The sequence below is a fragment of the Pantherophis guttatus genome, chromosome 3 (assembly GCF_059756535.1).
Source record: "Pantherophis guttatus breed Tessera chromosome 3, ASM5975653v1, whole genome shotgun sequence".
In the NCBI taxonomy this organism is placed as follows: domain Eukaryota; kingdom Metazoa; phylum Chordata; class Lepidosauria; order Squamata; family Colubridae; genus Pantherophis; species Pantherophis guttatus.
The window spans coordinates 208,617,983-208,634,691 of NC_142065.1; the positions used below are offsets into that span (position 1 = coordinate 208,617,983).

A 16,709-nucleotide genomic window follows, 5' to 3' on the forward strand; every position below is an offset into this window, starting at 1 on the left:
CCATTCCATTCCATTCCATTCCATTCCATTCCATTCAACTCTATTCAACTCTACTCTACTCTACTCTACTCTACTCTACTCTACTCTACTCTATTCAACTTACAATATTCATTGCTTTCAGAGTTCACTGAAAAAAGAAGTTCCTCATTTCCTGGCAGGAATTATTTCAAAAAAGGATGCACTCATTTCCTAGCAGTTGGGCCCCCACCTCGCAGCTGTGGGTGTGTCCCTTGTGCTCCACCTCTCCTGAACATACATAAAGCAATTCTGTAATATTTTCTCCTTAGAGATGAGAGAGTGGTGATACTTCTTCTGAAGTCAGCGTTGAGTTAGGAAGAAAAGCCTTGACATCTAGAAGAAAACCTTACGGTGATCTAGAAGGAGACCTTTTTCTAGTAATCTTCTTCAAAGAGAAGGTAAGACTTTCATAGAAAATTTTCTTATTGGTTGCTTTTTACATCTTCTGTCTGTAATACTTCATCATATACAAGCTTTTCTCCCAAGAATTTGATGGAACTTCCTTGACTTCCTTCTGACCAAAATGTATCAAAATAACCCTAAATTATTTTTGTTCATACTGATTTATCTATCTTTCTATTACCGTTGTAATGATGTCCACTATTGAAATCTAAATATTATCTATTTATCCTGCTAATAATGGTATACTTCCATTGAATAAAAGTGCTTAATGGAATAAATAATTAGATAAACCCATTATAAGGCTGCTTCCTTATTTCCTAATATGCACAAGAGAAATTTGGGGTTTTTTAAATGTCATGATGTTTCTTCTTCTTCTTCTTCTTCTTCTTTTTTTTTGCTTTAATTTATATGCCGCCCTTCTCCGGAGACTCAGGGAGTCTTACAATGCGTTAAGCGATAGCCTTCATACTTTTGTATATTTATACAAAGTCAGCTTATTGCCCCCACAATCTGGGTCCTCATTTCACCTACCTTTGAAAGGATGGAAGGCTGAGTCAATCTTGAGCCTGGTGAGATTCGAACTTGCAGTAATTGCAAGCAGCAGATGTTAATAACAGTGCTTCAGTCCACTGTACTACAGGCTCTTATATCTCCCCCATTACATATTCAGACTGCAATTGTTTTTAAACTCATGAAATCTATGCGTCATCCTCATCTATGCAAAGAATTTTACAAGCTTTGAATTAGTTTTTGCTAATGTACACATTTTGTACATTTCTCTTTATAAACATATTCGTGCATACTTTTTCCTGATGTAGGCATTCTTCCAGGCGATACTCCATAATACAGATTTTTTTAAAGCTTTTCCCTGCTGTACCTATTTATATATTTCTGCAAACTGTACCACAAAATATATGTAGAAGTTCAGACAATGCAAATATCCAGTTTAGGATATTAGGAAACGGGGAATAAAAATAAATCTGGGTTCAGAAATTTAAAATAGACGTTTGCGGAGTTGGCATTTTAATGGCAATGTACCCAAATGCAAACTCACAAGCTTTTCCTACTTCCTAACTTCTGAACCTTGGTCCTTGTTCCTAATTTCAGGTTTTTTTGTTTTTTTTAAGAAAAGACTGTAAGCATTGTAAACACCCTTCATTTTTGTTCATGCTCATCTACCACCAAGAAACTTGCCTATCTCACTAGAAGAGAAACCCTAATAGCAAAGTTGGAGGGGTGTGTGTGTTATGAGCAAAAGAGCAAGAGGTTTCAGTCCACAGGTTGGGGAAGATTTCAAGGTTGCATTCAAGGACTAGGGGAGACATGATAGCAGTGTTCCAATATCTCAGGGGTTGCCACAAAGAAGAAAGAGTCAAACTATTCTTCAAAGCACCTGAGGGTAAAACAAGAAGCAATGGCTGGAAACTAATCAAGGAGAGAAGCAATTTAGAACTAAGGAGAAACTTCCTGACAGATAGAAGAATTAATAAGTGGAACAACTTGCCTGCAGACGTTGTGAATGTCCCAACACTGGAATTTTTTAAGAAGATGTTGGATAACCATTTGTCTGAAGTGGTGTAGGGTTTCCTGCCTGGGAAGGGGGTTGGACTAAAAGACCTCCAAGGTCCCTTCCAACTCTGTTATTCTATTCTATTCTATTCTATTCTATTCTATTCTATTCTATTCTATTCTATTCTATTCTATTCTATTCTATTCTATTCTATTCTATTCTATTCTACTCTACTCTACTCTACTCTACTCTACTCTACTCTACTCTACTCTACTCTATTCTAAGTTATTTAAAACATTTGTGGGTGGGCAGATGGGTGCATGCTTTCTACTCAATCTCAATTCCTAACAATTACATGGGCAAGTCCATGAAGTTTCCTTGGCATTTCTCTGATTTTCTAGCTTTCCAAGGGCTGAGAGAGAGTAACAGTAACAGAGTTGGAAGGGACCTTGGAGGTCTAACCCTCTACTCATGCAGGAGACCTATACTAGGGATTCCAATCGCCAGGCTGCTGACCTTTCTGATTGACAAGCTCAGCGTCTTAGCCACTGAGCCACCTAGCCAGGCTAGTTGTGCAATGGCTAAAGTCGTACAATGCTTCGAGCCTAAAAAAAAAAAACCTCATGGTCTTCTGGATTCTAGCCTGATGCCTTCATTATTCTACCAAGCAGGTTCCCAATGTAAATATTGTGCAAACCATAAGCCAATGTTTTGAATCAGAACTTTTGGACACAGATATCACTCTAAACCAAAATGTAAGCTTCGACTGAATGGGAGAGAAATGCTACATCGTTTTGCCTGGAGAACTGAGTGGTGGTGACGATGATGATGGATTTTGCGTAGCTTGGTGGTCCAAAATACTCTGGTGAAAATCATAATCATAAGTTTATTCGTCAAGCATATATAAGATAACAGATAAAACTATAAACATAATTTGAATACATGAGAAGAGTAAGAGTAAAAAGGAATATTAGGACAAGGACGGTAGGCACGCTGGTGCATTTATGCACACCCCTTACAGACCTCTTAGGAATGGGGTGAGGTCAACAGTAGACAGTTTAAGGTTAAAGTTTTGGGGGTTTGGGGAAGAAACTACAGAGTTAGGTAAATTAAATGAATTCATTTAATCCAGAATGAGCACAACAACTCATAACAATGAGCAGAAAATATGACGGTCGTGAATTCTGTATTGTGCGCGAAATGGACATTTGCAAAAAAGGGGAAGGGGACTCTTCTATAACACAGTTGTGAAATAATGTCAGTCCTGTGGGCAGAAGTTCAACCGTTGATTGAGAAATGTTCAGAGATTTGATATTGCTAAAAACTGGATTTGTGTTTAAAACGTAAACATTCTATCTGAGAACATTCTGTATTCTGATTTTATTAAATGTAAGAAACAGGAGGTTTGATGTTGCAAAGCAGGTATTATGCAAGTTTTAACGTTTCCGGCTTGGGGTTGAATGAACTTTCAGCATCTGCATCAGTGCTGACAATGCTAGTGTTAATGATGGAAACTGCTTCAGTGTTTATCAAAAAGCCATTGAAAAGAGGAAAAAAATATATTTCCCCAGAATTTGGTTGTTGCAAGGATTACATTGCAGGATAGCTTAATTTGGATGCAAAAGGTATGCAAAGGTATGCAAAGGGAAATGCAAATAGTTTGTCAAAATGTTATCCTTACTTTTTGTTTTTTCTTACTGTGCAATTGTGCAATTGTTAAGGTTCTAACCCATTGGGAGCATCTTTCCTCAGTATAGAACTTATAACAGCAGCAATAGAGAGAGATGAAGGAATTGGAAGGGAGGAAGAAGGAGAGAGAGGGATGGAAGAGTAGGGAGGAAAGAAAGGGAAGAGAAGAAAGGAGAGAAGGTAAGACAGGGAGGAAGAGAGGAGGAGAAGGAGAAGGGAAGGGGAAGTAGAGAAGAATTAAAGAAGTAAATCAAATTTTAAAAAAAGAGAAGAAGGTGGGGGAAGAAAGTTGGAAGGAGAAGAGAGAGAGGCTAGGTTTGAGGAGAAAGATTGTTGTACAAAAAAAAGAGATGAAGTGGAAGAAAGGCAGCTCTGAACAAAGAAATATAAATATATTAAGAAAAAGAATGAATTGTTTAAGAATAAAAGAGGACAAATATGTATAAATAGTAAAGTTAAAATTTAGGGATAAAGGAAGAAGGGGTTTATGTATGCAAGCATAGAAATACTGAGGTATATTCAAAAAAAAAGGAAAGCGGGGAAGATGATATTGACAAATTTTGTAATTGAGTAAAATATTTTTGAATTTGACTAATTGTACAAGATAAGAAACGACCAACACTGTTCAAAAAAACAAGAAAAGAAAGAAAGATGTGGGTAAAGGTGGGAGAGGAGAAAAGAAAAAAAAATAAAACTTGTTTTTTTAAAAAAAGAACTTATAACTATAGGACTGGCGACCCCCAGGGGGAGAGCCTTCTCTGTAGGGGCACCCGCCCTTTGGAACGAGCTGCCCCCAGAGATTCGTCGGATTTCCGACCTCCGTACCTTTTGCCGCGCCCTTAAAACGCTATTACTCCATCAAGCAGGGCTGGCCTAAATATTTTTTAATGGGTTATTGTATTTTAGATGATCGGCCAAAACTATTTAATAATTTTAAATTGTTTTTAACTTTTATATTGTGGGTTTTATCTTGGCTGTACACAGCCCTGAGTCTCCCGGGAGAAGGGCGGTGTAAAAATTTAATAAAACTGAAACTGAAACTTGGAAACTCTACAAAAAGAAAAAAAAAATTGGGAGTTCTTAATTAAAGGGTATAAGACAGGGGTGTCAAACTCGATTTCATTGAGGGACGAATCAGGGTTGTGTTTGACCTCGAGGAGCCGGGTGGGTATGGCCAGGGTGGGCATGGCCAGCTCAAGGTCACTCATGTCGGGGTGCCTGTGGTGGCTCAAGTGCTCTGCCAGTGAAAACGGAGCTCGGAAGGGCCTTCTTGAGCTCCGTTTTCACTGACAGAGGGTTGCAGGAGGCTGTTGGAGCAGAAAATGGAGCTCGGGAGGACCACATATGGCCCTCCCAACCTCCTTTTTCACTGGCAGAGGCACTGCCAGCCAGTCCTTCACTGTTTCCAGGGTGGCCCCGTGGGCCTGATCTAAGAACCCCACAGGCCGAATTCAGCCTGCAGGCCTTGAGTTTGACACCCCTGGTTTAAAGGGTTACCCTAATTAAGCAACTAGCATCACATGTAAAGAAATGTGAAGGTGACTTCATAATTTTCTGTTAAACTTCCAAGAAATGACTAAGTGACAGGTAAGATTTTGACAGCCAGGTGTTCAAGCTGGTACCTTGCAAGTACTGAGTGTCAGGTTTCGATGTCATCTCAAATAAATTGCACTCCCAAACAATTAATCTTTGCTGAAATATTCCATTTATTGAATATGACAGATCTGGCCCCGACTTTGTCATAGCCGATACTAAACCTCTGACCCCCAAACCCTTCCCTTTCCGTTCCCCAATTCTCATCTTCTCATTGGCCATCTTCCAAGTCAGTCTCCCCAGCTTCTGACCTCAGCCCACAGGAATGTCTCCCTCCCATCCCATCTCCCAGGGGATATTATCTACAGAGAAAATAAGTAGGTGAAAAGTCAAGTCTCGTCTCCTCCTTTTTATGGCAGCATCAGAATGCTGACCCTGAGCCTTTAAAATAATTTTGTAATGTGATACAAACTTGTAATATAAAACAGACACATTTCAATGAAAAATGTGGCATCGTGGTGAGGTTGTTAGTCGCTAGACAAACCAGAAGTGGTATCATTATATATATATTTTCCAAAGTGGTCCAGGATCCATTAGACTGGTACTAAGGAGAAATTTCCTGTCAGTGAGAACAATCAATCAGTGGAACGACTTGCCTCCAGAAGCTGTGGCTGCTCCAACACTGGGAGCTTTTAAGAAGAGATTGGACAACCATTTGTCTGAAGTGGTATAGGGTTTCCTACCTGAGCAGGGGGTTGGGCTAGAAGACCTCCCAGGTCCCTTTCAACTCTGTTATTCTGACTTTAAGAATTCCACCGGCTTCTACAACAATCCCAAATGGACATTGACTTTTTGTAAGACTTTTGTAAGACTGTGAAAAGAGATCCTGGACTAAAAATGGACTAAGGAGCCTGGTGGAGCAGTGGACTAAAGCACTGTTAAATAGCACTTAGCTGCCAGCTGCCTGCAATTACTGCAAGTTCGAATCTCACCAGGCTCAAGGTTGACTCAGCCTTCCATCCTTCCGTGGTATGTAAAATGAGGACTCGAATTGTGGAGGCAATAAACTGACTTTGTATAAAAAAGAACACCGCTTGGGGGGGGGGCAAACGCCCTACTAAGTCTTAGTGTTGCCAGGTGTCCACTATTTGAGCAGACAGTCCACTTTTTTCACATTATGTTCACTATTTTTTTTCACAAAATAGTGGACATTTTTTTTATTCAAAAGCTTTATGATGAAATGGTACATAAGTTTTGCGAGTCAGAATTTTTGCGCCATGTTCCAACACGTTGGTTAAGTTTGTTTAAAGCGGTCAAAAGACTTCTTTTAAACTGGATACCTCTAAAATCGTATTTTATTTCTCTTGGATCTGATGAGTGCCATAAGGTTATCTGGAACCTTATTTCGGATCAGGAAAATGAACTCGCAAAGGACGATGAACCAACAATTTCAGAATTGTATTTATATTTCACGCACTTCTTCATGTCAATAATGCAAGACACCCTACTAAAGCTGGAAAGCAAGAAAATTCTTGCTTGTGATCTTCACATTATCATGTGTAAGCTGCCTGATTCTTTGCAAAAAAAAATACGATGAGCAGTTTTTTGGAATGAAAGTTTTATTTGCCTTACATAAAAAACATTTGCCTGAGTGCAAAAGTTCAAGAAAGAAGCCATCAATGTGTATCAAAGAGCCATTGCACACCTAGAAAAGTGGTATAATTTCACTGATTCAGTATATGAAACGCTAAGTTGTTTCAATCTAATTGATCGCACTAATCCTCCAACTTAAGAAGAAATGACGAACATCTGGTTATTATCACCATGGCGGGAAGAACTTCCACCCAACACTCTCTTTGATGAAATTTCTGCCTTAGAAGAAGTTTATGTTCATCTGCAGGGCGATTCATCCCTTGATAAGTGGACGTACTTTTTCAAGAAAGAGCCAGCTCTGAGTTTACTGAAACTGTTCCAGTATTGTGCATCAATTCCGGTATCAAATGCAAACGTTGAACGAATTTTCAGCGTCATGGGAAATTTGTGGACTGACGAACGTAACCGACTGCTTGTACCATCAGTTTGAAGTGAACTTTGTATATTTTTCAATATTTCTCAATATTGTACTGAAATTAAAGAATTATTCCTTAAACACAAAGAATTGATCAAAGCTGCGCAGTCAAATAAAGAATACACACGACAGCAAAGTAAAATGTAATTTAATATTTTACATATTATTATAATATATTTGATATTTTGAATTTTAAGTAAAGTTTTGAAGTGATTATTTTAATACGTGTTAAAATGTTTGTAAGAAAATATATAATTTAATTGTAATTTTATTTTATTTTTTTACTACTTAACCCCCCTACGCCCCCCCGCTTGTCCGCTATTTTTTAGAAGCAGACCTGGCAACCCTACTAAGCAGGTATATACAAAAGTATGAAGGCTATTGCTTAACGCATTGTAAGCTGCCCTGAGTCTCCGGAGAAGGGCGGCATATAAATCGAACCAATAAATAAATAAATAAATAAATAAATAGCTACTACAGAGTATTAGGAAAGGCACAAAATATCAACTTGGATCTGGCAGATTTGGTGCAAAAAATATCTAACTTTCATCTTTAGTGTTCTTGCTTTGTGATAGTGCATTTCATTGTAAAGAGAAGAGTAAAAACTACTGAGCATTACTACTTTCTTTCTTTCATCACAACTCCCTTTCACAGGGCATGTTAATGGCCATTTTATCACCTGCCTGCTGCCATGCCTATCTCTCGTGCCCAGTTTCCTCTGTTTCTTGCTCAACCAGCCTCTGTGAAAGCTCTTGCTTTGTTTCCTGCACATAAAATCAGACAAGCAAAGCACAAAGAATAAGGAAGATGCTACGAAAGAAGGCTGGTGGAGAAAAACAAAACAAAAACAACCAACCGATCAGAACAGTTCTCCTTCTTTGTCTATCCTGTTGTTGTGTTTTTGTTGTTGTTTTGTTTGTTTGTTTTTTAATTTGATTTATATGCTGCCCTTCTCCGGAGACTCAGGGTGGTTTACAATGTGCTAAGCAATAGCCTTCATACTTTTGTATATTTTATACAAAGTCAGCTTATTGCCCCCACAAACTGGGTCCTCATTTTCACCTACCTTTGAAAGGATGGAAGGCTGAGTCAACCTTGAGCCTTGGAGAGATTCGAACCTGCAGTAATTGCAGGCAGCTGTTCTTAATAACAGCTTAATAACAGGGTGCTTTAGACCACTGTACTACCAAGGCTCTTGAACTGATAGTTTGAAATTTTCAATTTTCAGTGTTAACGACGGACAGCAAATACACAGGGAAAGTAAAGGGTTCAATCCTGAGATGACATTTCTTAAATTGGCCCTAATAGTAAGCTATCTATACATGGTCCAATACATAGAAGCTGCAATTCCAGACATTCTTTTATTTCTCTAGATTTTCTTGCATTTCTTAAGCAGCTCACTTTGTTTAGCATCCTAATTAAAAAACAAACAAACCACCTCAATGAATACCATTGCCACTGCTTTTTGTGTATAGAGAAATAAATGTTGATTAAGCCAAGATCTTAGAGTAGATAAAGCGCCCCATTGCCAAGATAAAGTGTTCTCTACTCTTTGCTAAGTTACAGAAATCTATCTGCAACAATGAATCCTGCTCTCCTTTAAAATTGCTGGAAATCTTCTCTCTAATGCACAGGAAACATATATTCAGATGATCTACTCTGAAATTAAGTGGAGATTTTCAAAAGACCTCCATCTTATTTACCAATAGCTTTGCAATATTTATAGATTATTACATTACACTACAAAAAGAAAAGGGACGTGGTGGCTCAGTGGCTAAGACGCTGAGCTTGTCGATCGAAAGGTCGGCAGTTCAGCGGTTCGAATCCCTAGTGCCGTCTAGTGGGGTGAGCTCCCGTTACTTGTCCCAGCTTCTGCCAACCTAGCAGTTCGAAAGCGCGTAAAAAAAATGCAAGTAGAAAAATAGGGACCACCTTTGGTGGGAAGGTAACAGCGTTCCATGTGCCTTTGGCATTTAGTCATGCCGGCCACATGACCACGGAGACGTCTTCAGACAGCGCTGAAATGGAGGTGAGCACCGCCCCCTAGAGTCGGGAACGACTAGCACAAATGTGTGAGGGGAACCTTTACATTTACCTACAAAAAGAAAGTACATATTAAAAGGACATATATATGGAGATCAGAAGAACTGTCCTGTTATGTGCAGCATTGTTTACTTCTGAGTAAACCTGAATGGAATTGGAGAATGGGAAACTCTTACCATTAGATTTACTCTGCATTCCCTATCAAGGATTTATTTGCTAAGCAACGTGGAAGGAGATTACAGGGAAATTAAAGACGAAGGGGAAAAAGGCAGTGGTTGTGTTGTTGCTAAGAAAACAAGTCAATATGACCGTGAAATCATCAAGGCATCAATTTTGACCTACAGAGGACTTAACTTTACACATCAGAACATATTTGGTTAGGGTTTGTTTGTTTGTTTTTTGTTTCTAAGTAAATTTGTTAAATTTCCCCATTCTTAACTAATCTGGAGATGATAACATTGTTCTTCCTATTGTGTAATTCTCCAAATGTCGACTCATTTCAAAGATTTCATCCCGCAAAGCTTAATTTGGGGGAAGTTGCACATAAAATGCTTTATTTGATGGGAAGTAGAGGGCAACTAATGATTGTTCGGGAAAATTGCTTATGAAAATAAAGATGGATATTTCTGTACTTAAATAGCCATAGATTTATAGCCACAGAAAAACACAAGAGATGGTTTGAATAGATTTATGCCTGAATAGCGATAAAACTCATACAAATCTTCCACAGCTTCTTGCTCAAGATTCATTTAGCTCAAGGTTTATTTACTTTTAAAGATTCGTTTGTTTATTTGGTTTGCATTCATTTCCCCATCATTTGCATTTATTTAAATAGCAGCACACATTTGTCAGAGACAGAGCAGGGAACTGTTTCTCTGTGCGTATGCACTTATGTTTCTTTGCTTGCTTTGTCTTAGTATATTTGGTTTGTTTGTTTTTTTTTAATCTGGGATTTGAGTTTCTATAACTAGTTTATCTGTGCATATTTCTTTGATGGCTCAGTTCCCATACAAATATACAAAAATGGCACTCAACAATAATACTAATCACAGGCTACAAGACATACTTTTAACTGAAAAGACAATATCTTCCTTTATTGGTGAGTGAAAACACGTATGGACTTTTTGTGTAAAAAGTTAAAAAAATGAACTTCTTTGTAGTTTATAGTTGATTTATAGTTTATAGTTTTGTTGATTAGATAGGATAAATTGTAGAAAGAAGAAAGTCATGGAATAACTTTAGAGAGAGAGAGATCAATCTAGAATTGTATTTATAACTGCAGAAAAGAATAGAAGTCACGTATTTATATTGTTCTTTCCTTTCTATCTTTCTGCTATTCTTTTTCTTTTAACAATTAGGTTTTTTTTCCTTTTTCTCTTTTCTTTTTTAAACTCTTTTTTAATACAAATTTTAATTTGTATTAGTCTTAATCTTGTGTTTAAAAATTTTAATAAAAGTATTTCATATACTTTCAACTGCAATATTCTTATTGTTCAACCCAAATACTAAGATCCTCTCAGTGCAAAGCTGGTAGATGTTTTTCAGCAATTTTTTCACATTTCACACACACACACACACACACACAGACAGACAGACAGACAGACAGACAGACAGACAGACAGACAGATAGATAGATAGATAGATAGATATAGATATAGATATATAAGAGGCGATAGACATCACGATATCCGGAACGTTTAAAAGTTTTAAAATTTTTATTTTAAAACTTGTGCTAAGCTTTCGTTGGCCCCTGATACTGATCACATAAGCAAGCAGCTTCTCAATGGGGATTTTATACTCTGACGAAGTCGGTAGGGGCCGACGAAAGCTTAGCAAAAGTTTTAAAATAAAAAATTTTAAACTTTTAAACGTTCCGGAGATCGTAATGTCTATCGCCTCTTCTATAACTATACCTGGAACTCGCATCTTTAGGACAATTCTTTATATATATATATGTGTGTGTGTGTGTGTGTGTGTGTGTGTAGTTACATGCTTACATAGACAAATATATATATAGAAACCCGAAATATTAACTATACACACATACATACCCGTGAAAACTTACATAAACATATATATATATATATATATATATATGCAAAAAATTAAAATCTCAGGTGTTTTCCCGCGTCATGGGACGGGGAAAACACCCGAGATTTTAATTTTTTGCATATGCACACCTGCGAAAACTTAAGAAGACATATATATATATATATATATATATATATATATATATATATATATATATATATTGTATGTATGTATGTATGTATGTATGTATGTATGTATGTATGTATATATTCATGTGTGTGGGTAGGTGTGAATTTGTGCATTGAAGTCAAACTTGAGTCCTGGCAACTACCTGGGAATGTCCCTGCAGTTTTCTTGCCAACACTTTTGAAAACAGTGTTTGTGTGTGTATTTGTGTCTGCATTTATATGTGTATCTGTGTGTATGAATATCATGCATATGATATTATGCTTCTTGCTTATTTATGTGTCCACTGCTTATTAAATCAGATTCAAAACTTTCAGGCTTGTCCTCAACCTTAATCTAAGGATCTGTGAGAAACTACAAAATCTATGCCATGAAAAAATTCATCCAAGCACAGCCTGCTGCTCATTGATATCTATGTACCAAAACAGTAGAAGTAACAGTTTGTAGAACGGTATCCTGTAAATTAAGCAGTATTTAGTAAATAGCAAACTCATTTTTAATTATTGACTAAGCTGATTTGACTTTAGTGTTAGGCACAGAAATCCTACTGCATTTTTCCCACTATTATTATTATTATTATTATTATTTTAATTTCATGATCAAGACTCTGTTTTGGCAGGTTTTTTCCAAAGGAAAAAAGAGAATTTTGGAGAAGTTCTCCTGAATGGGATTGTAATATTCTGGGATTTAACTAGGGGAAATAATGTATCCATTTTCTCTGCCCAGAATGTTACTGAAGAATCTCTGAAAATATTGAAATCATCTCGTTTCCATCAGTGCGCATGATATTTATTTATTTATTTATTTATTTATTTATTTATTTATTTATTTATTTATATTTATCTATTTATTTAGCAATAAAAGTTCTAGCAGTCTGAGTGGGTTATGAGATTGTAAAGCCTAAGAACAAAACAGAGTTCATTAAAATTGTCAATAAACTGTCAAAAAAATGATAGATACACACAGTAAATTAATTAAGGATAAAAATGTTGGTTGTAAAATATGATCATACTTACTTACTTACTTACTTACTTCCGGAAGGAGAGTTTTTTTATGCAATCGAAACCACCAACAAGAACGCCTGTAGCTTGGTCCACACACCATGTGCTGGGGCAATTTGCATACAGACTTTTTAAAGGCTACACCAGATCTGGCAAAAAATGTTATAAACTAAAACCCAAAATGAAGAAGCAACAGAAAATGCAAACAAGGGCATTTTTATAGTACAAGATTTAAATTCACCGTAACAGAAAAAAAGATACTCAGGAAACTGGCTTACTTCTTCCTCTATTATTCTTCCCCTTAGATCCTCAATTCAACTACCAGAAGAAATTTTACTGAAATTACTGTTTATAGATATCCTGCTTACGTACTGCTGTTTTCATGTCTTTCTGTTAAGTGCCTCTGTAAGATTTTTTTTTTTTCACCTAACAAGGCAAAACATTTTCACCAAAAAGCTTTAATGAACACTTCAGGATGAAGGTGAAAGCAAAATAAGCAATTGAAGCTTTGCTCACTGTTTGAGAAGACACCACTTAGTTTCTGTTGTTTATTTTTAAAAGTGTAATTAGTACATTGTAGGAAATGAAACATCTGGAAAGAGAATCTAATAAAAGTGAATGTAAGCAGGTGCACAATTTTAATCCATCAGACCATTTTTATCTTGTATTTTTTTTCCTTTTCTTTCATCCCTCCCTTCTTCTTTCCTTCCCTCCTTTTGTCTTCCCTCCCTTCCATTTATTAATCGATACTCCTTACTATTTACCACTCTTAGATTTAGATTTTAGATTTAGATTTTATTTGATTTATATACCGCCTTACTCCCGAAGGAGTCAGGGTGGTGAACAGCCACAGATAAAACACATAGATGCAAAATTTAAAAGCAAAGTAAAACAAAATTAAACAATTTTGGCCCAAGACAGATTTAAAACACGACAATAATTTAAATCTTCAAATCTTAGATTTGAAGTCACAATCTTCCATGTTCCATGAATGCACCAGATGGGATCATAGATACTAACCTCCATTAGCCAACATTGCTTTGATGAATCAAGGTTTTTACATCATACATTTTATTCAGACAAGCCAGGCCAAATTATCACCTTTAATTCAAACCATAAAACCTAATGATGAAGACAGGACTGATCAGTGTTGGCAGTTTTGGCCAGTTTGCGACAAGTATAACCAAAACCCAATTTGACTTCAAGTGTGCTCATTATCCAATTGTTAATACAGAGATTATCTTGCAAGATAATGTTGCTCACATCTCAGCAATTAGACTTATATGCAATATTCTGACATATTCTGACATGCAATCAATATGCATTTTTAGGAATTACGATAAAGCCTAATGCCAACTGTTTTGTCTTTTGTTCCAACAGGAGTACCTGCAGGCATAGAAGGAAGAGAAAAGACTGGAGCAGAATGGATATAGCATCCCCTTCTCCTTTCACTTTCTTTCCACAAATCAATGCAACATCCACTGGCAAAAACAGAACCTGTTACGATTCCGGCATAAATGAAGAAGTGCTTATTTTTGCAATCTTCACTGTGCTTTTTTGTGTGTTGGGAATGTTGGGCAACGGCCTCGTGATCTGGCTGCTGGGCTCCTCCGTGAAGAGGAACACTTTTGCCATTTATATTATCAACCTCTCTGTTGCGGACTTTGGATTTCTCACCTTTGAGCTGATTATCGAAATCCACTGGTTTTTTACACATTTGTACTGTGACTTTCCCTATGAACTCTTCCAAACGGGCTTGCTGTTAATGTACAGTACAGGGCAATTTCTCCTGACCGTCATCAGCATCGACAGATGTGTTTCGGTCCTTTTCCCAATTTGGTATCGATGCCACCGGCCGCTGCACATGTTCACTACTGTGTGTGCTGTCATCTGGGCCATTTCCTTCATCCTCTCTTCCATTCATTTTACAATTATAGCAGTTGATGGATTTGGAAACAGTTTTACCCTGATGTATCAGTTCATCGTTAACGCTGTGCTTTGTCTCCCACTTATGACCATCTCCAGTGTCACCTTGTTTATCAAAATCTGCTTTATATCCAAAAGCCAAAGACGGAGGCAGCTTTTGACAGCTATTTTGCTCACGCTTTTCTTCTTCTTAGTCTTGGCTTTTCCGCTAAATGCCTTTTATTTTATCCTATATGTTTTCAAATATATACATCCCAACCTTGTACATTATGGCTACTTATGTACCTGCATCAACAGCGGCATTAACCCCGTCATCTATTACCTGGTGGGGAGACAGAGGGGTAAATCCAGGAAAGGCATCAAAGACTTGTTCCAGAAGGTTTTCAAGGAGGAGGAACTCTCTACTGATGAACTGGAGACATCGGAAGGTTCCAAGATCTGAATGCTTTACTTTCACTCTTCTCAATCAAAAGATGCCTTTGTTTCTTTCCAAGCAAGCCCGAAAACTGGTCTTTATGCTGATTAATTTCTGCATGTATCCAGAATCCGTGCAGATAATTATCTTTGTGGAAAACAAAATATTTCTCAAGTTGGACTATGTAACATATGTAACAGTAGCAGAATTGGAAGGGACCTTGGAGGTCATCTACTCTAGCTGACGCAGGAGATCTGGGATTCGAACCACCGAACCGCCGACCTTTCTGATCGACAAGCTCAGTGTTTTAGCCTCTGAGCCACCTAATCTATTTACCAAGTATTATCTGAAGACTAATTAACTTGCTCTAATTCAGCCTTGCCCAACTGGAGTGGCCTCCAATTCTGCGTGTTTGAACTTCAGTGTCTAGATGGTAGGATCATTGCTGAGAATTTTCAAAGTTGACATTCGCACCTTTGGAAGGTGTCCATTGGAAGGATCCAAAATCTGAACTCTTTCATTTCACCATTCATTTCTTTCCAAGCAAGCCCATGATTTCCTCTTTTTTTATTTAAAAGAAACTGCTCTGTATTCTGGATCATTTGTGCAAGAATCCCCAATTTGTACAGACAATTATCTTTGTGGAATCTCAAAACATTTTTCAAACAACCTCTTTAACTAATATCTACCACCTGAAGATTAATTAGCTTGCTTGAGTTCAGCCTTTCCCAACTTGAGTGGCCTCCAATTCTGTGTGGTTGAACTTCAGCATCTTAGCCAGTAGGACAAGTGTTGAGAATTTTCAACGTTGACATTCACACCTTTGGAAGGTGTCCATCATAGAAAGGTGAAGCCAAGGAAGCACAAATGCCACTTTTAAAATGTCCCAAGTTGTATCAGGTACATGACCAATGATGAAGGGTAATGGAACTGTAGCTCTACACTACCTGGAGAATCCTAAATCTGTATCTCCATGAGACCAGGATTCATCAACTCAATTGTATCAAGGGTGGACAAATGTTACAACAAGAACATCACGTGAAAACATTTGTGGCTGATTCCAGAAGAAAAGAATCAGAGAAAGACTGAAACTATTTCAAGTGGCAATATCTACAAACTGATCTCTCTTCTTATACATATATATATACATACATACATACATACATACATACATACATATATATGTGTGTGTGTGTGTGTGTACAGTTAATACTTACATAGTATTTACTTACTTACATAATAATACTTACATAATACTTACACAGTTAAAACATATATATATATATATATATATATATATATATATATATATATATATATATATATATATATATATATATATATATATATATATATATATATATATATATATATATACACATACATACACATACATATATTGTACTTAGAGCAATTGCATTTCAACCATTTGTTATAGCTTTTAAGGTATGTGCATGCACAAATGAGATTTAAAGGTTTCATATTATTAGGACAGACACAGAAGCAACTGCAACTAAAACAATGCTAAACTTCTTTTACAGAAGGTAAAAAATAACATTATTTACTCAGTATATTCCTCCTAAAGAGCTAGCAACAACAAAGCATGGTGTTGCTCTGAACTTTTTCTTTTTGCTTTCTTGAGAAAGTGCAAATGACTATTTTACACAAAAAATTTCCATATGGTTCACTCGCTGTGGCTCAATGCAGAGAAAATGAATCTTGCTATGTTAGAATCATGTGGGGCTACCCATAAAGTTAGTTTTAAAGGTTTCAAGTGGTGCAGGAAGGTTGGTAATAGCCACTTGGCATTCTGATTTTATTATATTTATTGTACCATAATGTCAATGGCTGCCTATTCAACTTGAGAGAGAAGTTGTAGGTATCAAA

At 36.8% G+C, this 16,709-nt stretch overlaps 1 protein-coding gene across 1 annotated transcript; it reads left to right on the top strand.

The window, feature by feature from the left end:
* Window positions 1-308: 308 nt before the first annotated feature.
* LOC132712033 (mas-related G protein-coupled receptor member H-like) lies at window positions 309-16,077 on the top strand. The gene is made up of 2 exons (XM_060692354.2): window positions 309-416; window positions 13,862-16,077. Exon 2 carries the CDS (start codon window positions 13,905-13,907, stop codon window positions 14,847-14,849), a length of 945 nt encoding a protein of 314 aa, XP_060548337.2. The 5' UTR covers window positions 309-416; window positions 13,862-13,904; the 3' UTR covers window positions 14,850-16,077.
* The last annotated feature ends 632 nt before the right edge of the window (window positions 16,078-16,709 follow it).

Excerpts from the sequence above, each read along its gene's own strand:
- LOC132712033 (XM_060692354.2), top strand. The coding sequence starts at position 13,905 with ATGGATATAGCATCCCCTTCTCCTTTCACTTTCTTTCCACAAATCAAT.